Source organism: Macaca fascicularis, chromosome 9 (assembly GCF_037993035.2).
Source record: "Macaca fascicularis isolate 582-1 chromosome 9, T2T-MFA8v1.1".
NCBI classification, from domain to species: Eukaryota; Metazoa; Chordata; class Mammalia; order Primates; family Cercopithecidae; genus Macaca; species Macaca fascicularis.
The window spans coordinates 72,574,763-72,600,849 of NC_088383.1; the positions used below are offsets into that span (position 1 = coordinate 72,574,763).

At 52.9% G+C, this 26,087-nt stretch overlaps 1 protein-coding gene across 50 annotated transcripts in view; it reads left to right on the plus strand.

The window, feature by feature from the left end:
• The first annotated feature begins 908 nt into the window (after window positions 1-908).
• Window positions 909-26,087, plus strand: part of CAMK2G (calcium/calmodulin dependent protein kinase II gamma) — a 62,866-nt gene continuing 37,687 nt past the window's right edge. For 27 of the 50 annotated variants that reach the window (XR_012417798.1, XR_012417802.1, XR_012417800.1 and 24 more), the window contains exons 1-6: window positions 909-1,066; window positions 2,376-2,470; window positions 14,504-14,563; window positions 22,092-22,146; window positions 23,012-23,077; window positions 26,000-26,072. Coding sequence is in view for 38 of the 50 variants with exons in the window: in XM_005565462.4 (XP_005565519.1) it covers window positions 1,002-1,066; window positions 2,376-2,470; window positions 14,504-14,563; window positions 22,092-22,146; window positions 23,012-23,077; window positions 26,000-26,072 (414 nt within the window). In the remaining 12 variants the exon portion in view is untranslated. Of the gene's footprint in view, window positions 1,067-1,725; window positions 2,081-2,375; window positions 2,471-11,482; window positions 11,689-14,503; window positions 14,564-22,091; window positions 22,147-23,011; window positions 23,078-25,999; window positions 26,073-26,087 lie in introns of those variants that run through there. The other 23 variants (XM_005565463.4, XM_074001806.1, XM_074001804.1 and 20 more) reach the window with 6 other exon arrangements.

Here is a 26,087-nt window from a genome sequence, read left to right on the forward strand (position 1 = left end):
TGAGTTGCCCAGAAATCCAAGCCAGGCAGTTTGATGCAAGTTCACTCTTAGACAGCTATGAGATAGCTCTACTGCCCCTCATACCAGTCAATGCCTCATTACAAAATGTGGTAGGTGCCAGAAAATAAAAGTACGAGGGTGCCTTGCAAGAAAATGGGGATTTCCCCTTTCTTCCACTTTCTCTTCTAGCCCCCACTGCACAAAGCAAAACTTTCTGAGTCTTCCCACTTCACCCCTTTCACTGCTGGCCGGATAGAGAATACTCTTTCATCTCTGCAGTTATGATGCAGGGACGCAGAGTCCTACCTGTATCCTTGTACCTGGCCTGGTCTCCCTGATCAACCCGCGCCTGAAGGGTTTCTTTCTAATAATGGCTCTGGTGGTTGCGCAAGTCTAGACTGTCAGCTCCCGGAGGGAAGGCGGCTGGCAGCTGGCTCTGCGCAGGTTGGGGGCGCCTCCCGGGCATGCAACCTGGCACAGGCTCCTTGACCTTGGCTCTCTCCCCACATGCTAGGAGCCCGGTTGGGGGCTCGGGACCCGCGTGTGGGTCCAGTCCAGAGAGCTCAGTGGTCCAGACCCCTACACTCCTAACACACGCACCCTCGCATGCACATTCCCGAGCCTGCGCGGGGTCCGTCCCGGGACAAGCCCATAAGTCGCGAACCTTCCAGCTCGGTCTGCCCGGACGGGTGGACCGGATCAGGCACCCCCTCCCCTGGGCTGCCCAGGGCGCCTGGCCCAGCGCGGGCGGCTCCGGGGCGGGGCGGGGCCGGCGGCGGGAGGCCCCTCCCCGGGGGCGGGCCGGGGGCCGGCGGGGCTGGGGGCGGGGCGGGCGGGCGGGCGGCGCGGGGGTGTCCCTCCCTCCCTCGCTCTCCCCGGTAAAGTCTCGCGGTGCTGCCGGGCTCAGCCCCGTCTCCTCCTCTTGCTCCTTCGGCCGGGCGGCGGTGACTGTGCACCGACGTCGGCGCGGGCTGCACCGCCGCGTCCGCCCGCCCGCCAGCATGGCCACCACCGCCACCTGCACCCGCTTCACCGACGACTACCAGCTCTTCGAGGAGCTTGGCAAGTACGGCCAGCCCGCCGCGGTCCCCGCCTGCCCTGCTGCCCGGGCGCTATGCGGCTTCTCGCCCCGCCCCCCGGCCCTGCACCGGCCGCTGCGGCGCCCCCTCGGCCGCCCCACCCCCGCCTTTCCCGCCTGCTGCCTCTGGGCCCCGCGCCCCCCGCGCCCTGCCCTGCATCCCCCTTGGCGCCCTGCAGCAGCTGGCGGGGCCGCTGGTCCCCGCGCGCCGCCGCGGACACCGCAGCCCCCGGACCTTTCCCGGGTGCCCTCCAGCCCCGCCCCTCCGCACCCTTCATGCGCCCCGCTCCCGACCACCTCCCAACGCTGCCAGGTTGCTCACTCCGCACCCTGAACCCAGGTCCCACGCGCCTCGCACTCAGGACCCTCGCCGGCCCTGCAGCCCCAGCCCCGCTGCGGAGCCCGGGCGTGGGGGGGCTGTTTGGCGCCCGGCCCCGCCCCCCGCGAGTGCCGCTCCAGGCTCCCAGCCCCTCGGCTGGGCAGTGCTGCGGCACCCCCGTCCCCTCCCCCCATCCCTGCAGTGGTCCCGGGAGCCGCGCCGCAGCCGCAGCATCCCCCTCCCCTCCGCACTGAGCTGGCCGCTGCAGCAGCCCCGGCCCCCCACCCCCACCCGCGGCATCGAGCCCGGCCACTGCAGCCCCCGCCCCGCCCGCCCCCCTAGACGTTTCCAGAGCTGAGAGTGCGAGCTCCCATTGGGGGGGGACGTCAAGGAAAATAACATGGGAAGGGGAGTTCTTGATGTCTGACTGTGTCCTCTCTTCCCTTGCTGTCAGTTGAGCCGGGATGCAGTGAGATGAAGCCGGCTGTGGGAGAGGAGGGGGGGTTGAGCCTCACTTTGCCCCATGGTTGAGGGAGATTTCTCTTTCAGGGGATGATACCCTCTTTTTAATCTCTCCTTCCCCAACCCTCAACTGTTCCTGGTGAGAGAAGGGCAGGGTCTGTCTGCTCCCTTCTGCCCTGGTTCTCTTGGCCGGGACCGCAGGGCTGTCTGAGATGCAGCAGGTGTGTGTTTTCAGCGTCGCCCACCCGCTCCTGATGTGCAGCCTGAGGTGGAGGCTGTTGCCTTGCCCAGGGACTGGATGAGGGGGTGGGAGCGCGGCACACCACCCACATCTGTTCAGTGACCTGGGTGGCCGCGTCCTTCTGCCTCACCTTGGATAGTGGTGGTCGCAGCCCCGGTGTGTGTGCGTGTGACTAGAGGTCTGGTGGTGGGAGCATCATCGTCCCCAGACTTGAAGTGTGTCTGTGTCACTCTGCCCTGCTCCGTGTCCCAGTTCTTTCCCCCTTCTCCCTCCAGGGGTGCTTTCTCTGTGGTCCGCAGGTGTGTGAAGAAAACCTCCACGCAGGAGTATGCAGCAAAAATCATCAATACCAAGAAGTTGTCTGCCCGGGGTGAGTGTTCCCTGTCTTGACCTCTTCCTGAGGGTGCCTCCAGGGGCTATGGTTTCTTCTGAAGAAGCCCCAGAAATTGGGGGTTGTGCGTTTTAGCACTTGGAGAGGAGTTGGAATTTCAGACTGGTTGGACTTTGTGTCAGGCTGAAGCCAGAAAAGGAGTTGCATGGGGGACTGGAAGTGCCCAGGTACAAAAGAATGAAGGAAGAGATGCAGGTAGCTGCAGTGGCCCCCAAAGGCTCAAGGGAGTTCGGTCTTTAGGGAGGTGGAGGATATGGGGGTAGTGGGTGGTACGGAATGGGGAGCTCTTAATTTGGGGCATTTGGAGCCTCTCCCTTTGGGGCAGTGGTGGCTACTGCAGGCCTTTCCTGGTCCCTGTGCCCCAGTGGTGACTTAGGATGGAAATGCAGTAAGTGAGCAGCTCTGACAAAGCCAGCTTCCCCTGCCCACCAGGCGGCAGAACAGACTCCCAAGGGAAGGGAATCTGTAAACATCAGGGGAGGCTGCTACTGGCGAGGGCTTCTTAGGAACAAATTCTGCCAGATGAACTTGATTGCTTTTTTGATCAAATTACAAAGTTGATGGTGCAGCAGCAGATGTAGTCTGTCCTGGGTGGAGGGTGATGCCTCATGGTCTAGAAATCCCAAAGGCCTAGTTTGGGCAGGAACTGCACTGCCTCCAAGTCTGAGGAGCATAAAGGCCAAGGCTTTGGGGCCTCACTTGCGAGATCCTCCCAAGTACCTGAGGCTAGGAGGGTCAGGGCCTGTCTTTCACACCTTGAAACTACACTCTCTGAACCTCCTATTGGGTGCTTGCCAAACTCACCTCATCTGATAGGTGTAGACCCAGCATTGTGTGAAGTGCTCTGTGAACAGGTCTGGTGAGTACAGAGGTCAGATCTTGGAGGGCTGCAGGGTGCAGTTGGGGAACAAAGGTTGTGAGACTCAGAGAATGGAATTAGGGCTGGGCAGTAGGATGCCATAAATATATTAGGAGCCAGGACACATGCCCTGGGGAAGACATGGGCCTTGGCCAATAATGACCCGGGTTTCTCTGGGATAAGAGACGTAATAGATGTCCCAAATGCTCAGAGAAGCTCTACAATTTCACGGAGATGACATTGGGCTTCTATCATGTTGGCAGTTGTTCTGGGACCTGTTTAGCAGGGCCTTGTCCACCACCTGGCTGGGGACTCTCTCTCCATCCCCCTAGTAGGGCACTAATTTCTGACTCCCATCCAGCTCCACCTCTTGCTGTTCGTGTGTATTGCCTATAAAGTTGGACTTGTTTGTTTTCTTTTTCTCTGGGTACCTTGAGTCTGAGGATGGTTGCCATAGAGATATGTGGGCAGTCAGATGCCCTCCTTCCCTGGAGTAGGGGTGGGGGGGGACAACAGGGGCTGGGATCTCTGGCAGACATCCTCTGGCCAAGGATGGAAGGTGCAGGCAGGAACGATGGCTTGAGGCTGGATACCTCTCATGCCCACACAGCAGAACCCTGGTGCATCAGAAACGGGCCTGGTGTCTGGTGTCTCCAGTTGATGACGCAATGCTTTGCTATCCTCATCTCACCAGTGTCCTCTGACCCAGGGGTAAGGGAAGGAGAGACGGCTGGGAGCCGAATTCTGGGATGTGAGGAAAGGTGATGTGGTGACTTCCTGCAGCTGCCTGACTGGGACTTTCATTTCCTACTCCTTCCCTACCTGCCTGAACTTCCATGACCTGTGTGATAGCATCGCTTTCCCTTCCTCACCTCCTTTCAACCTTGTCCCATCTTTCCCAACGGTTATCTTTCCCTGGCCAAACTGGATGAGGTTTGATTTCTCTTTGATTTCCCCCCCCCCTCAAGAAGAGGATTCTTGTGTAAAAGTATATGCTTCAGACAGAAACTCCCCCTCTCCCAAGATGGATATGCCAAGACTGGGCTCTGTTGTGTGGCTTCATGTGCCAGGTTGACTTTGGGACAGAGGCACAGATGATAGGCACAGATGCCAGCCAGAGGGGTCATAATGTGTAAATGCCAGCCAGTACTGTGTGGAGGTGGGAGAGTGGAAAGGGGCTGTCTTGGAGATGGAGGGAACAAGGTGGAGCTGGACTATAGGTGTGGGCATGGGGGATGTGAGCTCCTGGAGAGAACTGGGCCAGGGTAGCCATGGGCTGGTGCCCATGGGGTTAGGGAGTGAGGGCCATGGCTTCCCTGCAGACTCTCAGTTTACACTGTATATTTTATAAAGGTGCAGGCACTGGGGCTGGGTTTCACTCGTTGCTGTCTGTTTAGGGCTCCGCAGGTGTTGGATTTCTGTGTCTGGGAATGTCGTGGGCCCACCAGGGTCATCTATGAAGGTCTGAAGGGGCTTGCTGTGTTCACTGGGTCTTCCTGCCTGCTATCTTTCTTGTTTGTGATTCTCTGGGCTACAAACTGAAAAGATAGAGGGTATAGAGCTGTTTCTTCTTGGCATCCTTGGTGAGGTGGCTGGGAGGCAGGGAGAGGGATCACCTGGTCTTCTAGGGGGTCCAGTTGAGACAGGAAGCCTTCTTTTGGGCCGTTGTGTCTTGTCCCTATGGTCTCAGAGGCCCACATTGGCGGCTAGGTTGTAGGGTGAGGAGTTCATGCGGATATGCATTGAGCACTGTCTTTGTCTGCGGGCCTGTCTACATAAAGTCACTGAAAGTCACATAACGTCACTCCGTTTGCTTCAGAACCGTGATAGGAGTGGAGCTGGGTTCTTAAGGGAGCCCATGGTTCCAAGCTTAGCTCCGCTAGGCCGAAGGAGGCATTTAAAATAGGCTTGGATGCAGGAGCTAGTGGGCCAGGTGATGGCAATGATAAGTCGTTATTTTAAGATTTAAGAGCACCCCCCTCAAGGAGCCTGAGCCCTTATGTCTTTTTTTATTTTTAAATCTTCATATTCCCTTCTTATCTTTATTCATATGCATACAGATTTTCACCTCGCGGAGCATAACATTTTATATCCTGCTCTCTTTGCTTATATCCAAAGTATTTCCCCCATATTGCTACAGTTGAAGGGCAAATGGTCCTTTCTTTTACGTCGTTTAGGATTTATCCCTAGAACAATCAGCATCAGAAGAAACTTCTGTGTATGTACCATTTATCTGGATTCCAGTTGCTTTCACTGAGATGGATACTGGGGTAATGCCCTTGGCCTTACTAAGAGATGCTATTGGAAATGGTGTTATGAAATCTGTTATAATACTTTAACATATTTATTTAATCTGTACATTCCATGTGAAGAAATTTCTTTTGAAGCTGAATGTAAGTAAAAGCTTTCCTCTTTGTGAGGACCTGGGAGGTGAGGGAAGGGTCCTTATGTGTTTCTTTACTTCTTCATGGACAGGCCCTAGCGAAGTGCCTGACTTATGCCGGCCACATACGCATTAAATGAATGGGTCAAGAGGACTATGTAACCAATCGTGGTTGCCTTTTGGCTTTGGCTCCCAGGAAACTCAGAGTCAAGTTGCCAGAGTCCTTGTACCCTGCTACAGGCTTGGGTCCTCCCTTTCTGATGCAGGGAGCCAGACTGCAGACCTGATACGGCTGCTGGAAGAGAGGACAGATGAGGATAAAGACCTGTACTTGGGGCATAAGGCAGAGTGGGAGATGTAGGCAGACATTTAGCTGATGATTCCTCCTTCCTTGTCACTAATGGCACTGTAGGGCCACTGTTGAGATCTCTTCCAAGTAGTGATTTTGAATTTATTGTGCATAAGGATCACCCTGAGTACTGGTTTTAAAAATGCAGATTTCTGAACTTTAGCCACAGAGATTCTGCTTTAGAAAGTCTAGGGTGGGGCTGCAGAATCTGCATTTTTAACACATGCTCCAGTGAATTTCATGCAGGTGAAGCATGAGCCACTCTTTAAGAGATGCCACCTAAAATCTGCAACAACAGTTGCTCTTGCCATGCCCTCTGGAATTCAATAGACACACCTTGGCCCAGCCTTCTCCAGATTGTGTGTCTGCTGCTATGTGGCCATCTGTGCACATGGGCTGTTCTGTGATTAGGGGCCTCGTTCTGGGCCTCCGGATTGGGGTGTCTGTGTCTGAGGCTGCGGCAAGCTGGGTTGTGGCATGTTGGCCACCAGAAGGGTAAAGGCTGTCCCTTTCTGGGTCCAGCTGGCCCTGGGGACTGAAATGGGATCCCCTGGATGGTGCCAGCTGAGAATCCCCACCCCCTTAGTGTTGGCCTGAGTAGCCCCCATGACATTTGTGTCCCCTGTGGTATCTCCAAGTGAGACTTTCCTGTTAAGGATCTGGGTGAAGTGAGGGGAAGAGAAGGGAGGAGGAAGCAGCAATGCAGGGAGTGGGAGAAGGAAGAGAAATCCACACAGCACTGGAACACCGGCCTCGAGGAAGCATTTAAGGAGGCTGTGTGCAAAACCATGCCTTCCTCCTGAGGGTAAAACAGGCCAATTTCTGTAAACAGAAAAATGGGCATCCTGCATATCGGTGATGGAACACCTCTACCTTCTCTCCTGAAGGGATGGAAGCCGACTGCACGTCCTTCTGTGCGAAGGCTTCTGCCGGGCGGCTTTTGTCACATGGTCACGTTGAGCTGGGGGCCTTAGCACACACGACACTGGCCTTTCCCCCTCCCCTCCCACCTGCCTTCTCAGAGTGACTTGGGGTGCTGCATCACAGTGTGGGGATGGAGGTGGGAAGGTTACCCTGTCCCATCAGGGAGGCCCCTGCCTTCTTCCTGCTGCTTCCTCTGGTCCCTTGTCACCATACCCTTGTTAGAAGCTGTGCTGAAACCCTAGAGGTGAGTGGCTGACCCCATTCTCTGCTGAGGCTGGAGACAGGGAAGGGGAGGCTGTGTGTGACCATCTCTATGCTTGCTGCTCTCTGAACAGCTTTGGCAGACCAACAAGGGCCTGATCCCATGGGTGCCAAAAGGGTGGTGACAGGAGGACATGGGCACTTTGCACCTCTTGAATGCCTCTCTGCAGAGCCCCTTTGTCATCTGCCTATGGCCAGACAGATCTGCCGCAGGACTGCTGGGGAAACCAAGGCGCAAAAGCTTTGTCTGGGGTCTTTTTTTTTTTTTTATTTTGCACTGCAGGTGCCTGTGACTTTGCCAGGGCTCAGACCCAGCATCCTCAGTCCGTGTGGCCTCCACCCACTCCTTGGCGCCTTTCTTTAAAACACAGGTTCTGGATACTTTGTTCCTGTGATGAATCTTGGCATATCACCTCACACCTCTCCATCTAAGCCCCAAGCTCCAAGCCTGGTGGAGCAAATCCCTCCTCGTTGCTGGCTGAGGCCCCATTCCCATCTGTACCCACCTCTCTGGGCTGTGCGGTGGGGAGATTTCCAGCCACTCCTCCCCAACACCATCTCCGCTTCCTGGGCCCTATCAGCAGCAGCCGCAGCTTCCCATCTGCTCCCCTCTTTTCTCCTCCCTTTCTTTCCCCTCCCCCCTGCTTGCTGCTGCCCTGGGAGGAGCTATTTTTAGGGGCTGCTTCCTGGGATGTTTTACTTGGGGCTGGTTACCATGAAGGAAATGTCACCAAAACAGTGGGCAAAGGCTGCAGGCACCAGGAGCCCTGCCGGGGGCCATGGAGAACACGACGGCTGACCCTTTTCTGGCCCTTGAGAGCAGCCAGAGTGTCCCCAGGCAGAGCCTTCCCTTCTTGGGGCTTGCTAGTGACCCCTTGGGGATTTTCTCCGTTAAAGCTGATTTAGGGCCTTTTCGCTGTAGGGCATTTTTTGGAGCCTCTCTCCCTCCTTAGAGCTTCCCTTGCCTTGAGATCCAGAGGCCAAAGTGGGGCTCAGGTCTTTGTGTCACCAAGTTAAAACTGCGTGAGTAAGGACTGAAGATAAGGGGAGGATGCTGGGTACATGCACAGAGCCTTGGGGGTTCACATGGGCACATTTCAGGCCCCGTCCCTCTGTATCACATCCCCCAGCTAGTCACCAGGTGTACACGGGTGAGGGCATTAGAAGCTGTGGTCCTGCTCTTGCGTGGTGGATGGACTTTGCTTTTAATTGGAGACTCTTTGCACCTTTAGAGTGAGATTCAAAGAGGGAGGGATGTGGCGTCGCAGTGTCAGGATGAAGTCGGTGGGATCGTGGCTTGGGAATCCCACTGGTCGGTGCCCCAGGCCCAGGGCTGTGCATAAGCAGCTGGGGAAGGTGGATTATGACACCAAATCCCTACCGTGTCCTTGTTTCTGCTCAGAGTGACCCCAAGGGGGCCAGACGGGAGCCTCTGTTGCTTGGAAAGAAGATGAGGGGCACTCAGGAGGGCAGCAAGTGAGGCTGCCTCCCATCAAGCCCTGAAATCAGTGGGGCTGCAGGAAGCTTCTCACATCCATGTTTGGGGTCACAGGCACAGACCTGCAAAATACCATTTGCAAAATTAAGAATGCCTTTGAGATTGGAACTTGGGAGAGCCCTCAGTCAGAGTAGGAATGTGCATCCTTTCCCACGTACAGAGGGTTGTATGTTTAGGTGGCAGCAGGATCTTAGTGCTGTCATTTGTGTGGTTTTTTTTTTTTTTTTTAGGAAAATGTCACTAAGTCAAGCAGGCCCGTCTCTGAGAGGGCCATGGAGAGTCTGTGGCCAACCCTCCCTGGTCCCCTGACCCGGCAGAGGAAGGAAAGGGCATTGGAGTAGGCTTCTGTCTTCAGGCCAGAGGGGGAGGTGGTTCAAGGGCAGGCTTGGTGCACCCCTTGGCTGCACGCTATCACCTCCCTATCTGCTTCCTCTTTTCTGCCTCCCTCGGTGCATCTGGTCACTTCTTGCTGCCCTTCCTGTGAATCGTGGAGCCTTGGACCAAGTCCTGAAGCACTTGGGCAGAAGGCGGGAGAGGCTGGGTTTCTAGGATCCTTGTTTCCCAGGGCCTAGCTCTGGCCTGGGCTCAGACCACTCTGGCCTAGGCAGGCTGCTGGGGAAGGGCTGGAGCCGCTTCTGCTTTCTGCTCCTGTTGCTACCTCTGCTCATGATGGGGAAAACCTGCAGAGGGCTGTGGTTGGAGCTGGGCTGAAGGCCGGCAGGGGTGGGTCTCTCCATGGCAGTAGCACACAGGCAGGCAGGAAGTGGCCCTGTGCAAAAGCGGGAAGTGGCTGTTGTCAAACAGGAAGGGGGGGCTGGGCTGTGGGAGGGGCGGGGATGAGCCTGGTAGAAAGGTGGGTGGAGGAGGGTCCACCTTGGAAGGTCTGAGCATCTCCCTAGTGGTTACTGGAAGGAGGGGTGTCTCAAGGGAGACCTTTGCAGCACCTTGGGATACTGAGCCAGGGCCCTCCCACTATAGACCAAGCCCATTCAGTGGCCTCGCCCTTTTTGGGGTTGGGGATGCTGCATCCAGCTGGGATGCCCTTGCCATTGGGAAAGATGATCTAGAAACCACTACTCCATCCTGGAACCCCTCTGCTGCCGCTGCTGCTGGGGTGGACCCTCTGCTTTTTTGCAGCTGTGGGGCAGCCCTGGAGGTGACTACAGGACAGGAAGTGTCAGGGAAAGAGACAGGAGACAACAGCTGGAGAGGCTGGGTGGTGGCCGGGCAGTGCATGGCGGCAGGAACGGGGAGAGCGTGGCAGGCAGAAACCTCTGTTCATTGAGGAGAGCTTGTGGATGGCAGGGTGCCACGGTTGCGAGGAAGAGGAGGGAAGCAGACAGTGGCACATCCTGTGGTGTTCCCCTCTCTCTGAGGAGCCCCTGTTGCTGCCTGTCACCTGCAGACTGTAGACACTGGTGGGCCCCGCCAAAACAGGGAGGGACACTCCACCCCTTGGACTGCAATGAAGGACCATGTGGGGAGCCCAGAAGCCAGGCAGGAGGGCTTAGTTGCTGTGTTGCAGACCCTGTATCTGCCTGGGACAGTGGGTCCCATTCACAGTGTCTCTGGTGATAGCTGTGGCCACAGGCCCAGCCCAGGAGACCCTGTCAAGCTTCTCATTGGGCCCTTAGAAAGGAGCTATATGCCAGACCTTATGCAAAACTCTTGACCTGTACCACCTCAGTTAAACCTCAGATCTTGCTGTCTCCATTTTAGAAGTGAGGAGCCTCTTGGCTGGACACAGTGGCTCATGCCTGTAATCCCAGCACTTTGGGAGGCTGAGGCGGGCGGATCACGAGGTCAGAAGATCGAGACCATCCTAGCTAACACGGTGAAACCCCGTCTCTACTAAAAAATACAAAAAAATTAGCCAGGCATAGTGGTGGGTGCCTGTAGTCCCAGCTACTCGGGAGGCTGAGGCAGGAGAATGGCATGAACCCGGGAGGCAGAGCTTGTAGTGAGCCGAGATCGTGCCACTGCACTCTAGTCTGGGTGACAGAGCGAGACTCAGTCTTAAAAAAAAAGAAGTGAGGAACCTCTTTCCCAAGATAAGGTGCCTGGCTCACTGTCTCACCTCCTTTGGGTCCTAATCAAATGTCACCTCCTTACTGAGGCTTTCCTGGACTGCCCTACTTAAATCTACACTCCCCGCTTTTTCTGCTTTTTCTACGCAGCACTTGCTGTGACATCTAATGTGCCATTGAGTTTTCTTATTGTCTGTCCCTCCCCCACATACAATCCACTAGAGTGTCAGCTCCATGAGGGCAGGGATTTTTGTCTGTTTTGTTCACCACTGTCTTCCTAGCATCTCGAATACTGCCTGTCATATAGTAGGCCTCAGTAAATATTTCTTTTTTTTTTTTTTTGAGACAGAGTCTCGCTCTGTCACCCAAGCTGGAGTGCAGTGGCCCAATCTTGGCTCACTACAGCCTCCATCTCCTGGGTTCCAGTGAGGATGTCTGGCTAAATTTTGTATTTTTAGTAGAGATGGGGTTTTACCATGTTGGCCAGGCTGGTCTTGAACTCCTGACCTCAAGTGATCCACCCACCTCGGCCTCCCAAAGTACTGGGATTGACTCACTGTGACCAGCCACGATAAATATTTCTTGAAGGAATGAATGAAGCTCGGGTGGGTTTAATAGCTTGCCAGATGTGGCAGTGTTGAGCTCAGTCCAGGGCTGTCTGACTCCAAAACCGATGTGTTGTTAATTGCCATACTCCACAGCTTAGAATCAGAATGAGGATCAAGGTGCAGTCCTGGGGTTCAGAGAAGACCTGCGCCTTGCCGGGAACACAGGGCTCAGCTCCTTGCAGTTAAGGCTGAACTAAGAGGCCAACAAGGACCCTCTGGACGCTGGGCAGCTTCTTTGAGGAGTTGGGAGCCTGAGTCTGTGTGTCTCCTCTCCACTCGAAGTCACCGGTAAATCAGAGTGCCCTTATTTTTAGTGCTGTTGCTGTTGTGGGACTGTAACCATTAGCTAGTAAGAGACTTAAGGAAGGAGATAAACATTAATCTTCTGGGCCTTCCCTCAGCTGCCACCTCCGCATTGCAAGATGCTGTTCTCCTGCACCTGCCCAGGCAACCAAGCTCGAGAGTTATGGACTGGAGGGTGGTGAGATGTGTGCCCAGAGAGAGGGCTGTGGGTCTGTAGCTTTGGGGCTGGCTAGCTTGGTACCTCCATCTCAAGTCCAGGGATGGAAGGAAGGTGGGGTCATGTCAACATCCTGCCAGATCTGGAAGAAGCAAGCCCCGCAGCCACCAGGCGAGGCTGTTACAGCCTCCTTGAGTGCCTGCTTCTGGAGGTCACTGGCCACATCCCTGTGCCTGGGACCAGGGGATGCCAGGTGATCTGGGAGTTGGGAGTTACTTGGGGTTCTCCTGGCTGCATCCTGGTCGGTGGTCATGCTGAACCCAGGGACAGGAAGGAAGGTCTGACCCAGATCTTTGGGCAGCTGGGACGGATTAGCTGGGCAGTAGGAACTAATCTCTGTCTGTCCCCACCTCCTTCCACAAAGTAGAGCTGTTGCTAGAGGGAAAGTTTAGGACAAAGCTGGGTTTGGTTAGTGAAACAATAAATGTGAATTTCTTCTAGTCCATAATCCCTACATTATCTCAAACTGACAGGCCTGGGTTTGAATCTCAGTTCTATCCCTTTCCTGCTGTGGGATCTTGGGCAAGTTACTTAACTTCCCTGGGCCTCCGTTTCTTTCATCATCTGGAAATGTGGACAATCATAGCATTCACCTGATGGGATCATTGTGAGGGCCATGGGAAGATTTACAGAGGCTGTTTGCTGTTTAGGGTAGAGGCAGGGAGACAGGAATAGCTTGGCAGCTATGGATGTGGAGGCGCGTGCCCGGGCCTGGATAATTCGGGGTGAACTGGACTCTCTTCCTTTTGGACCCCCTCCAAAGCCTGGAGTCTTAACTCAACTCTCACCATTCTTTATCTGGCCATAATAGCAGAGGGGTGGAGAAAGAGGGCTCTAGGCTCAGATCACCTGCATCACTGCCTGTCCGTGTTACCTTAGGCAGATTACTCTTTTTAAACCTGTTTCCTCAGTAATATAATAGAGCTAATCAGATCCCTACTTCACAGAGTTTCTGTAGGTATGAAATATGGTAATCCATGCCTCTGCCTGATATGTAGTCAATGCTCAGTAAGCGATTGTTACGGCTACTACTGTGGTTATTGGTAAACCCTTATTAAGCCCCTGTTTACAGAAAGAACTCTAGAAAGCACTACCCGGAAAGGTACCCCCGCCCTTCGAAGAGCTTGCAACTGAAAGATAACTGATGTAATATATGATGTGAGAATCGTGAGAAGTGCATTGGGAAATTGGGGGGGTGGAGTAGGAGGGAGAAGTCACAGTCTACCGAGAGGAGCAGGGAAGACTTCATGAAGGAGGTGACTTTTGGCAGGATTTCAGCAAGTAGAAAGAGGGAAGGACAGTGGGGGAGGGCTGTGAGGCCTCCGTGCTGTGAGTAGCATCCTCTCTTCCCACGTACTGGAGCTCTGCCTTCCTGTGGAAGGAATTGACCCACGCAGCTCACTTGGATCTGGGGACTTGTGGATTTCTGGTTATTCCACCAAAACCGAGTAATCCTGGCGTCTGAATGTGAAGAGGTCAAAGCTCACAGCAGTGGTGGCCAAAAGGACCCTGGGGAGAAGCAGGATTTGTGTCCTGGTTTCTCTTTCTATAAAATGGGCATCATACTAATGCCAACCTCCTAGAGTTGTTATGAGGATAAATTAAAAGAGGCAGCTGCCTAGTGTAGAAGTAAGCTCTCAATAAATGTTAGCTATTATTATTTTAAGTCATCATTATCTTGATCATCAACCTCTTTATTATCAGCATCATTATGTTTCAGGCTTGCCATCAGGACTATGTAGAGAATATATGCAAAACCCCTAGCCAGTGCCAAGTATATATTAGGTGCTCAGTATAACTTAGCTATTATTAGTATTCTTAACAAGAAAGAGATTCTGGGCTAGGTGCGGTGGCTCATGCCTGTAATCCCAACATTTTGGGAGGCCGAGGCGGGTAGATCACCTGAGGTCAGGAGTTCGAGACCAACCTGGCCAACATGGTGAAACCCCGTCTCTACTAAAAGTATAGAAATTATCCAGGCATGGTGGTGTGTGCCTGTAATCCCAGCTACTTGGGAGGCTGAGGCAGGAGAATTGCTTGAACCCAGGGGGCGAAGGTTGCAGTGAGCTGAGATGGCATCACTGCACCCCAGCCTGGGCAACAGAATGAGAGTCTGTCTCAAAAAGAAAAAAATAAAAGAGATTCTGGACACCCTAGGCCACTGAAACCCTGTTGTGGTGGAAAGAGCGCCAGAGTTTTAGTTGAAGACCTGGATTCAAATCCCAGCTCTGCTGCTCACTGGCTCATTTCCTCATCTGGAAAAGGTGGTCACAACTATCTGGCCCAGGCCTGGTGGCTGTCACCTATAGTTCCAGCTATTCAGGAGCTGAGGTAGGAGGATCGCTTGAGCCCAGGAGTTTGAGGCTGCGATCATGCCACTACACTCCTGCCTGAGGGACAGAGTGAGACCTAAAATGAAAGGAAAAGAAGCTGTCTCCAGGATTGCCATGACTTGCTGCATTACTTCAGCAAATCATTACAAGTGTATAGTTAGTACCTAAGAACTGAGGGAATATGAGTAACAAGGTGACCACAGGAGAATGGATGGTTGATGGCTTTTATTTTTTTCTCTTCTGCTTTTAGATCACCAGAAACTAGAACGTGAGGCTCGGATATGTCGACTTCTGAAACATCCAAACATCGGTGAGTGCCTGGTCATGGAGCATTTTGTGGGTATTTTGTAGAAGCAGGGAGAACAGATATCCACTGCTTTTGTGTGTGGGATCACCTCTGTCTGTGGACCTTCACCTGGTGTCTGTTTTTACATGAGCAGGATAGCAACTGTGTCTCAGAATTCTGGGGCATTCTAGTTTAGAGACCTGAGTATCTGCATCACTGCGGCACCTTCTCAGGGCTGGGGTGTGAGGCATCAGAATAGGTTTCAGACGCTATTTCTTCCCTTTCTCCTTCTGTCTTTGGGCTGAGGTCCAGGGTCCTCAGCGTGTGAGGTTCCGGGCTCCTAGCCTGCCAGCATCCCTCACCAGGGGCCATCCACAGCCCTCATGAAAGGGTCAGGATTTTGTTTGTGGACCTGAAAGAGTTTTGTTCCTGCTGCAGTGTCCTGCACACTCTGGGGGTTTCCATGGTGCTCCCATTTGTATTCCCCAGAGCCAGGAAAGCAAGCTGCCCCCTCGCCTGGCTTCTCTGGAGAAGGGATGGCAGGAACCACTCAGATGGGGAAGGAGAAAAAAGAGGATTTCTCCCTGCTCCCACCCTGACTTGGGGGACAAGAGAACATTGTTGGTTGTGCTAAAGCCTGAGGATGTTTGCCTGCCTCAGCCCACTCTGGCTCAGTTTTACTTTGTTCAGCTGAAACCGTCTTTGCCAAAAGCGTTGGCCCTGATTTGGTGCTCCTTGCAGAAGGGACAGAAACTGGGCTGGCTGCAGTGTCTGAGCAGAAGCCCCAGTGTTGACTTGAGGCAGAGCAAGGAGCATCTCCTAGGTTTTCCCTAAAAGCCCTGAGTCATCACAAAAGACAACACGTGTTCTGTGCTCCTCAGGCATGGCCTAAATATCGGGGCTCCCACCGTGCCCCGGAGGCCGCCTGCTCTGCTCTGTTGGCGGCCAGGGCTGTGAGGTGACTTGCTGAAGCCTAATGCTTCCTTCAGAGCTACCCAGCCCCTGGCTTCCTAGGTCTCAGGCTAGAACACTCAAAGTGAGCTCTGTCAGGGAAAGGCTGAGGTCCTGCTCTAGCCCTCTGGGAGAGGAGCAGCTCTGAGGTAGTCAGAACGTCAGCTGTGCGGGGCTTTGTGGATGGCAATCAGCAGCTTGGATTACACCCGAAGCAGATTGGCGTGGCTGGTGGTGATCGGCTCTGCCTGATGCAGTGTGTTCTGCAGAGCCAGCACCTCTCAGCTGGTGGGTTCCTGGCCTCAGAACTACTGGAGCTCCTAGGTGGTCTCTGAGGTTAGGCCTTTACCTGAAAATAGCGCAATGGGGACTGACGTGTTGCCCTGGGTAGGAGAGGGCCCACAGAGGGAAACACCTAGAACAGCAGTCATGGATTCAGGCATGTTTTGCTTGGCTGGCTCAGTGGTCTAAAAATATTTTTATTATTTGCCAATATTTAAAAATGAGATTTCACATTTTGAAGAAAAAAAATCTATTCCCTTGCCTTTCCAGTCAGAAGGCTCAGCTCTGCTGAGTCCCCACCTTGCATGGCGAGAAGGAGCTGTGGGGAGCAGTGGCTGCCCCTGCAGCCCGCTGGCCACCGTCCTTGTCACCCACTATGAGCTCACATTTGCATTGCCCACCTGGGCCCCTGCAGGCCTTGCAAGCTTGTGACCTCTGACCTAGAAGTTCCAGAACAGGAAGAAAAAGCATGTGCGTGACTAAAGCCACCCATAAGCCCAGAAGCATTTTGATGTTCCAGACCTGGGTCTCAATATCTGAGGAAGGTAACTTCCTTTCTTTTATGCTCCTTGTGACCAACTGGTACAGCAGTGATAATCTGACCTCATGTAGGCAGGAGAACAGCAGCTAGGGGTCAGTGATGCGGGAGGCAGAACCACGTCCGCATCACCCGCGACGAAGGTGGGTTGACCACGGACGGGTCAGGGTATAATGAAGACAATTGAGAAATTAACAGGAAGGACAAAATAGAATTCTAGCAGAAAAAAGCCCTAGGTGTCTTTTTATTTATTTCTAGAATTAAATACATACTTTTTTACCTCTTAGACTTCACTTCATTTGGTAGCCGTTTCCTTTCACCATCTGCCCTGGGCTCAGAATGGAGGCAGGCGGAGACCATCTATCCTGGCCGTCTGCTCAGAGGCCAGGTCAGGCACAGTCACTATGTTGGCCTCTGATTTCCTAGAACTGTGCTTCCATTTCATGACTGCTCCCAGGTCCTAAGGAGGCTGGTCCGAGGACCGATTCTGGGGTTGAGGGTGGGCAGAGGGAAGTGGGAGTCAGGACTGTGTCCTGGGAGCTCCAGCATCCGGTGGGAACCAGGGCTCTTGGAGATGTGGCGGAGCTGCAGGTCCAGGAGGCTGCGGTTGCCACGGATCTGGACCTGGCTTGTGGCAGGAGAGGAGACAATTTTGTGCCCCTAATTCACTATTCCTCTCCTCTCTCCACTGCGCTGCCCTTCAGAACTGTGACCCTTTTGGCTCTGGCCTCTTGAACTCCATCCCAAAGGGAAACAAACGGGCCAGCCCAAGAGCAGTGCACAGTCGAGGAAGCTAGAGCAGAGAGCACGTGGTCAGCCCCGGCTGCGGTCAGACTCGGAGGCACTGAATTCAGATGGGGCATTTGGTGCTAGGGGCCAGCCATGCTGTTTCCCCTTAATAGCTAGATGTTCTGTCCCAGGAGTTAAAAGCCTGTTGGAAGAGTGGTGAACCCTGATGTAAACTCTGGACTTATAGGTGATGATGAGTCAATGTGGGTTCATAGATGGTAACAAATCTACCACTCCAGTGGGAGGTGTTGATGGTAGGGGAGGCTCTGTGTGGTGGGGGGACATGGGGTATTTGGGAACGCTCTCTCTTGGGTATTTGGGAACACCCTGTACTTTCCGCTCAATTTTGCTGTGAACCTAAAACTGCTTTGAAAATAAAGTTTATTAATTAAAAACAAACAAACAAACAAACAACAAAATGCCTGTTGGGTGGAAGGCACACTGCCGAACTCCAAACGGTGCTGGGAGTGTGGCCAGCAGTGGGGAGCTGAGTGGAGGAGACGCTGGTGTGAAGTCTGAAGTCTGAATGAAGTCTGTTCTACCTGTGATCTGCCTGCTCCCTGCTCTCAAGCCCTGTAATGAATAGACTCTGTCTTCCTTCATGCTGAGCTGCCCCAGCAGTTTTGATCATAGTCTAGCATCGTGGTTTAGAGCAGCACTTCTCAAACTTTTATGTGCTTATGACTCACCAGGGATCATGTTAAAATTCAGATTCCGATTCAGGGGGTTTGGGGTAGGACTTGAGTCTCCAGCTGATGCTCATGCTACTGGTCCGCATGCTGGTCTATACTTGGAGAAGCCAATGTTTGCAGCTTTGGAGTCGCATCCAGATTTGGGGGTTGAATCTGGGATTTGCTAATTAGTAGCTGTGACCTCTGGCAAGTTATTTAACTCCTCTGTGCCTGCCTCTGTTTTGTTATCTGGGTCCCTTCGTGGAGTTGTTATGAAAGGGTTCAGCCAGGAAAGGAGGCTAGGAGGGAGATGATGAAAACGGAGATTCCAGCCCCTAGAAGTGATCTCTTCAAGACCCCCAGCCTCGACTCAGTTCACAAGTTTTTCAAGCTTGACCGTTTACCCTTGAGCCTAGTACCCATTCAGCTAACAGTAAGTGTAGCAAAGAAACAGTTGCAAATAAAAAGAAAGAAACATTGAATCATGACTGTGCAGTTCCTACATCCCTGCCCCCAGGGTGGGGGTGGGGGGAGCCCTGCCACAGCAAACTCTTGGGGGGCAGCTCAGTCCCCCACAAGCCCCCATGGCAACAGGACCTCCTTCCCACTGTGTTATTGCTGCAGATATTTTTAACAGCAACACTTTTTCAGTGCTTTTTGGAGAAAGATTTGTTAGTTAAAATGTGGCATATTGTTGGGTGGTTTTTAAAGAATTGGAAATAGCCACAACATTTGGGTTGTGGCTATCTCAGTCCTTGAAGACATGAAATATCAAGTAAAGGTTTGTAGGTGTTTTGGCCTGTTCTGTCTTTTATGGTTTTTAAAGAACAGCAATTAGGTTTGTTGCTGAAATGCAGTAAATGCTTTTATACTCCTTTCCCCACGTCTTGTCGATGGACGTGGCCTGGCCCTTGTTGGCCTTCATGCTCTGTCTTTACTCTGGAACAGGCTGGGTGTCAGATTATTTTATTCTACGCATCCATAGTCCCTCTGCTCCTGCCTCACAGCATGACACAGTTGTGCTTAGTTACGCATTTGTGTAATTGCTGGTTTAAAGCCTGTCTTCCCTCTTCGCCTGGCAGCTCCAGGTGGCAGGGCCGGCTCCTCTTCTTCACAGCCACCTTCGTAGCATGTACAGCCTCGCCTGCTCCAGGGTAGCTGCCCAGTGGACATTGTCAAGCCAGTCAGAATGGCCAGGGGTAGGGGGGACAGATTAGAGTTCCTTTGCCTAAGAGTTTGAGAAGGTGACTCCCAAGCAACTCTGCAATATCAGGAATCTTGATGTTGGTTTGTCTTGGCTTCAAGTCCAGGTTCCGCCGCTTTGTGTGATTTTGGGCAGGTTTCTTATGGAGCCTCAGTTTCCTCTCCTGTCAGATGGGGTTATTTATATGTAAGTAGCTACCCTGCGCAGTTGATGTGAGGGTTCAATACAGTAATGCACGTGGAGCCCATGGAACAACACCGGCACACAGGGACAGCTCATCTGAGTGTCAGTTCTTAGATTTAGATTGTTATTATCAGAATCTAATGGGGTGCAGTAGTTCACAGCTGTAGTCCCAGCCTCTCAGGAGGCTGAGACAGGAGATGGCTCAAGACCAGGATCTCTAGCCCAGCCTGGGCAACATAGTGAGACCCTGACTCTTAAAAAAAAAGAAAGAATGAATCTGCTGTTGCTAAGTAGGCATTTAGAATGGCACAGTCATTTCTCCTCTTGTCTTCAGTGCCCTGTTAATTTCTTTACAAATTAAAAAAATATCGATAGCAGTCTTATTCAGATACGGCTTCCTCCATCCCTCCTTGTCTTGGCGGGCGCCTTGCTCTGGGGCACACATCAAAGCTGTTCTCTCCGCTGGGTGGCCTGGAAGGATTAGTCTTCCTTTGCTGCTCCTCTCTTCTAATTCCCTTCCCCGGCTTCCTCCCACCTGGGCTCTGTGTGTGGCCTTCCTGGAGAAGGGCAGACGCCAATGACTCCATGTCTAGGCAGAGGCCTGGGTGCCTGCACTTCTTGCCCTGTTCTTGGCCTTGCTGTGCTGGGTGGGGGCAGGGTGGTGTGGGGCATGGGGTGATGCTGGGCATGGGGTGGGGCTCTGGCTGAGGGAGGGCTCAGCGCCAGGCCCAGGCAGAGCTGAGCGGCTCCACTTCTCTGAGATGATTGTCAGCATCACACCTGCTGTCCTGTTAGCTCCCCATGCTGCTGCTGTTAGTCACCTCCCTAATGGAGCTGGTCTGTAGCTTCTGGGACAGCTGATTTCCAGGAGATTATTTGTATTACACACTTTAATGCTTTTTAATAGCAAATTTTTAATTAAGTGGAAAGTCCTTTTGGAAGCGAGGGAGCAGCAGCTGCAGCGAGACTCAGCGTGAGGCACCGACTTAGACCAGAGGTGCGCAAGTGAGTGGGACGGAGGCAGTGGCAGGACTTCTAGAGCACTTGATGGAGTGTATATGGAGTGTGCCCAGGCTAGTTTTTATGGGAGGAAGGCAGGGGCCTGGTGCTGGCTCCTTCCTCCTGTCCTAAAAGCCCCCTCTGTCATCTACAGGCCTAGGGAAGCATCTTGTTTACCCAGGAGAGAATGTTTTAAGGAGGAAGAATATTGGAAGTATCACCTGCCTTTGATCCTGTTCGCAGAAATACTGAGATTGGGATGGGATTTTGGGGGTTGAGTCACTAGATCAGATCAGGTAGTGTAGGTAATGGGAGGCGGAAACAGTCTTGAGGCCCTGGCTCCAGCCCTGGCAGGCTTCGCAGTCCTCAGTCATCAAGGGAGGAGAACAAGAGGGCTATAGGTCAGTGCCTCGGGACTGCGCCGGCTGGGTTGTATATTTTGCTTTCTGAATGATCTTGCTTCATGGGGAGGGGACAAAGGGAAGCACCTCAGCCCTGAGGAAACGTATGACACTGGAAACGGAAGCTGCCAGGGCCCACCCAGGAAGAGACATGGCCATTTCTTTGTCTCCCAGCACTGAACCAGTTAGTTTGGTGTCAGGCCATTCCTGAAGTGCTCCATGAGGTACGCCTGTAACTGCCAAGGCTTGGAGCAAAGGTCAAACCGAGGGAGGCCTTTGGAACAGAGGTTCCCCATCAAGAGAGTTCAGGTGAGGGGAGGGACAGGACAGTCAGCCAAAGCGGAGTTGTGTCTGCATTAGAATGATGCTCAGGGGTTGGCATTTAACCCAGAGGTGGCTTTGTGGGCAGAAACTTGAAGAGGAGCCCTCAGAAGACTTCAGGTTGGTTTTTTGCCCAAGAGCTTTGGAGGCGGGGAGCGGGGAGGGATTCCGCCTGCCAGCCTTTTCTCGCAGCTGGTGCGTCGCCCGAGTCTTCTTCCTGCGGCGCCCTCCCGGACCTGTCTGCAATGCTGCTTTAGGGACATTTGTAAGTGGTCTTTCTTTTGGATGCCAGGGCTTTGTTGCCTGGATATGGGGGCTGCCCCACGTTTCTTACGGGAAGCAGTGGTGTAGACCACAGTCTTTGGGGTCAGGTAGCACTGGATTCACATCTTGACCCACCACTTAGAAGCTCTTTGGCCTTTGTCAAGAGGCTTTATGTCCCTGAGCCTCTGGTGCCCTCATCTATAGAATGGGAATAACATTCATCTCAGCTGGTCGAAAGGAATAATAAAATCCTCAAAGGCAGACACTGTGTCTGTTCCTCCTGAATCCCACTACCTAGCATGGGGTCCAGCACACAGTAGGCACTCAATAAATGCTTGCAGAATCAGTAATGTATGCAAGAGCCTAGCACAAGGCCTGGCATAGAAAGCACTTAATAAACTGTTATTGTCGTCATTGCCTGAATGTGTGCGTGGCCTTCCAGGCTCGCCATCCATTATCCTGCACCACGTGCCTTCCTGCTGAGCTCTGCCTTTCCACCTTCTTCCCCTCCCCTTAGTTCTGCTCCCATTTACTGCTCTGGAAGAGCTCTCTGGCTTTCCCATCTGGTCATTGTTGTCCCCTGCCGTCAACATTGCTAGGTGCTGCTCACGCTGCATCTCACCATCGTGCATCATATCCCAGGACCACCTTCTCGGAGACCAGCCCTCTGGGAAGGTTCCGGCTTCTCTCCATCTTGACTTCTTAGCCATGAAGCTTTTCTCTCTTGCCTGAGTCTGAGGTGGCAACCAGAGCGCCAGACTCTGGCTCCCAGGCTGTGTAGCTTTGCACTGGGGGGCACTGGGCACGTCGCCACTTCCCCACGCTGCTCCTTCTGGAGAGCCCCATGAGCCTGACAGGATGGGGCAGGGGCGGGGCTACTGAGGAGGAGGAGCCCAGGATTTCCGAGTTTTCTCTCTGTTAATCTCTGTCCCCATCTCCTCTCTTGCAGTGCGCCTCCATGACAGTATTTCTGAAGAAGGGTTTCACTACCTCGTGTTTGACCTGTAAGTGCCACTTTCTGAGGGTGTGGGGGCCTTTCCCTCCAGCTGGCTCAAAATGAAGGCTCAGGAAGAGGCCTAAACAGGCTCTCCAGCCTCTGCCCAGGGCCCCCTCCTTGGTCCGAGAGAAAGGATTTGACTGGGGCAGATTGCTGCCCCCACCAAGGGGGTCTCCATGTTCCCCCAGGGTCCCCCCAGGGCTCTGAATCCCAGGACAGCGTTCCTCTCGCACTTCTGTTCAGCAGCACACCTTGCGCAGATGCCTTTGTCTTGTTTCTGTGTGCTGTCCTCAGTGAAGAAATAAAATACAGCTCTTTGCATGACCTTAAAAATCCTGAGAAATCAGAGGTAGCTTTCATTAGTCGGAAACCAGGCTCCATTGGATTGGGTCTCTCCTCCATGCTGGTTGTGGTTTAATGTCTTAAAAGTGGCTCTTCACCTCCTGGACACTCCTCTCCAGGATTCTCAGGGTTGGGTCTGTGTCATTGGTCTCATTACTCTTCAACTTCAGTAGTAGCTCTGTCCTTCCTGGGCAGTGATATTTTAGTATTTATGTTGGTCTCAAAGCTGTGACTTTTGGGGTAGGTTGACTGTTTTCTCTTAGATCCCTGTATCTTCATCTCTGCCTATTAGTGAATCTGTGGATTTTGGAAAAAGAAATGTCCAGAAGGGAGGGAGGGCCCATGATACCTCAAGGAGAATCCGGGTGTTACTGAAGGATCGAGTGTGTTCTGAGCTCTCACATGAAATGCATGGGGAGTTGGGATTTCTCTGAAAGCCATTCTACAGGGTGACCCTGTTTCTTCTTGGACATTGGGGTTGGTCAAGGGACCCTTTCCACCTCTGACCTTCTTCTTCCCATTGGTTGCAGTGTTACCGGCGGGGAGCTGTTTGAAGACATTGTGGCCAGAGAGTACTACAGTGAAGCAGATGCCAGGTAGGATGAGGGCCTGAGAGTTCAAGTGTAGCTCTGGAGTTTAGGACTGAAGTAAGTTTTGGCCACCTTTGGGGGCCAGCATTGTGCCTGTTTGAATAGTCTTTGGGGAAGATAAGAATAGCTCTTGTCTGGAGAAAGATTCTGTTGACCTGGACTAGGGCTACATACTGTGGGTGATATTAGAAGTTAAAAATTCAACACTTCTTAACCAGGCGCAGTGGCTCATGCCTGTAATCCCAGCACTTTGGGAGGCCGAGGCAGTTGGATCACTTGAGGTCAGGAGTTCGAGACCAGCCTGGCCAACATAGTGAAACCCTGTCTCTACTAAAAATACAAAAAAATTAGCTGGGTGTGGTGGTGTGCGCCTGTAATCCCAGCTACTTGGGCAGGTGAGGCAGGAGAATCACTTGAACCTGCGAGGCGAAGGTTGCAGTGAGCTAAGATCATGCCATTGCACTCCAGCCTGCGTAACAGAGCGAGACTACATCCCCCTCCCCTCACACCCAAACAATCACTTCCAGATGAATGTTTTACAAAGCTTTTCCAAGTCTCCTTTACCCTGTGACCCCAGAAATACTTCTTTTTGCACTACTGTATGCTCGCCACCATGCCCAATGTCCCCCTCTGCCCTTTTCTTTCCTTTGACAAATTCTAGTGTTCTCAAATCACTGTGCTGAGGCTCTGGCATGATGCAGAGGTGCAGAAAACATGATTTCTATCCTGAGGGAGTGGAGAGTTCTAGGTAATAATCCAACCAGAGAGCCCTGGGAACTTTCAGCCTCTGTCACCTTGTCCCTAGACCACCATGACCGGCCTTGCCGTGGGGCTCCTGCAACTTGAGGACCATTCCCCGGCCACATGCCTCAGCCTCTGCCCTCCCTGGAATCCCTGGTGCCTCCCTCACCCACACTCTGAGGCGCCTGTTCAGCCTGCCTTTCCCGCCTTGGCTCTTCCCCCAGCCTCGCTTTTCTCGGACGGTGATGTCCCTACAACCTGGTTTTGATCATCCTGCCTGCAGCTTATCTGGCTTATGTGGCAGCTCTGGCTGCCTCTGTAGAGTGGGGGAGTGCAGCTTCCTCACGAATTTCTCAACCCTGAGAGGCCAATGTTTGCTGATCAACTTCAGATGCTTCAGCCTCGGGAAGAATTCTCAAGTGGGGAGATGAATTCCAGTGCCAGCAGGGGAGGACCAGGCTCTGAGACAGAGGAGGCAGTGATGGCTCAGGGATCCTGCGGGGAGGAGGGAGAGCTGTAGGGAGGGGGCCCTGAGGGGGGTGACTGTACCAGTGGGCTTGGCCTGGCTCTGCTGGGACACTTCGCACTTTTGCCATTTTTGGCCAGAAGGCGCTCCCTGCTAGCCCGGCTCTGTTCTAATTATACATCTCTGTGGAGACTCGCCTCTATAGCTCAGTCTTAAAGTTTCTGTGGCCCACTCTTGGGCTGTGTCCTATGGAGAGGCCCGAGTTTCAGCCCCCAGGGACCCAGTAAGACCTCTTGGTTCTTGTGGGATCCCCAGCATCAGATTTTAGGAATAGTAAGTCCAGGCCACCCAGCCCAATACACCGGGATGCTCTGCAGACATGCTCAGTATACCAGATAGTACCTGATGACAGGGGTCTATGCTCTAGGCCAAGTGCCTCAGCCTTGATGCTACTAACGTTGTAGGCCAGGTACTTCCTTGTTGTGAGGCCTCTCCTGTGCATTGTGGCAGACATTTAGAAGCATCCTTGGCCTCTGCCCACCAAATGCTGGGGGCATCCCTCCTCCAGTTGTGACAACCAGAAATTTCTCCAGGCATTGCCAAATGTCCCCTGGTGGGGGCGGGGGGGCAAATTCATTCCCAGTTGAAAACCATTGCTCTAGACTGCCCCCACTCCCTGCCAGGAGTTTGATGACAGGGATGGCAGGATGGTTTGCAATGTGGACAGTCTGATTTACGTGTGTGACTGTGGCTGGGCGCAGTGGCTCACACCTGTAATCCCAACACTAAGAGGCCAAGGTGAGTGGATCACTTGAGCTCAGGAGTTTGAGACCAGCCTGGGCAACATGGTGAGACCTTGTCTCTACAAAAAATACAAAAATTAGTAGCTGGGCACAGTGGTTCATGCTTGTGGTCCCAGCCTACTGGGGAGGCTGAAGTGGGAGGATTGCTTGAGCCCAGGAGGTCAAGGCTGCAGTGAGCTGTGTTCACGACATTGCACTCTAACCCAGGCAACAGAGTGAGACCCTGTCTCAAAAATAAAATAATAAATAAAATAATGTAACTTTGGGTTTTTTTCTCTACGCAAAATCATCAGAAGTGCTCCTCAAGCGCCCTGTTTGGAAGGTCTCAAGTAAATTGTTTCTTAAAGGCATCTAGATACTTGTTTTAGCTGCGTTACTGGGTGCCAAACCTCAGGGCAGCTGTAGGGTCTTGTCCATCTTCATATCCTAGGCACTCAGTAAACATTTAGGGGAATGAATGAGTGCACCCACCCTCAAAGTAGCTTAGATTGTTTAGTTGGGCTCTCCTTCCTAAGTTACCAGCACAAACCTTTTCTCCAAGAACAAAGTTACTATATGGAGAAAGAGAAAGAAGGAAGGAGTTGGATGGTCTCATCTTCCTCAGCATTCTGGGCTGTCTCCTGATCTCTTGGAAATGAATTGGTTGTGTTAGACCTTTCCAGTCAAAAGGGGGTGAGGTGAACCCATTCTAGTGGTGATCCTAGAGAAACCATTGAATCTTCCTGGGCCTTGGTTTCCTCTTTCTTTAAATAGGTTGACCAAGATGATGTGCAGAGTCTAAGGTTCCAGTGGCTGTTAAGTGATTCTCTGTGAATCCATGGCCCCTTGTCACATGCCTTAGTCTGCAGCGTGTGGTTGTGGATGTGGATGAGGTGGTTTAACCCTGCACTAACATTTGTTTTCCTTCTGCTTTTTTAGCCACTGTATACATCAGATTCTGGAGAGTGTTAACCACATCCACCAGCATGACATCGTCCACAGGGACCTGAAGGTACTACCCAGGCCC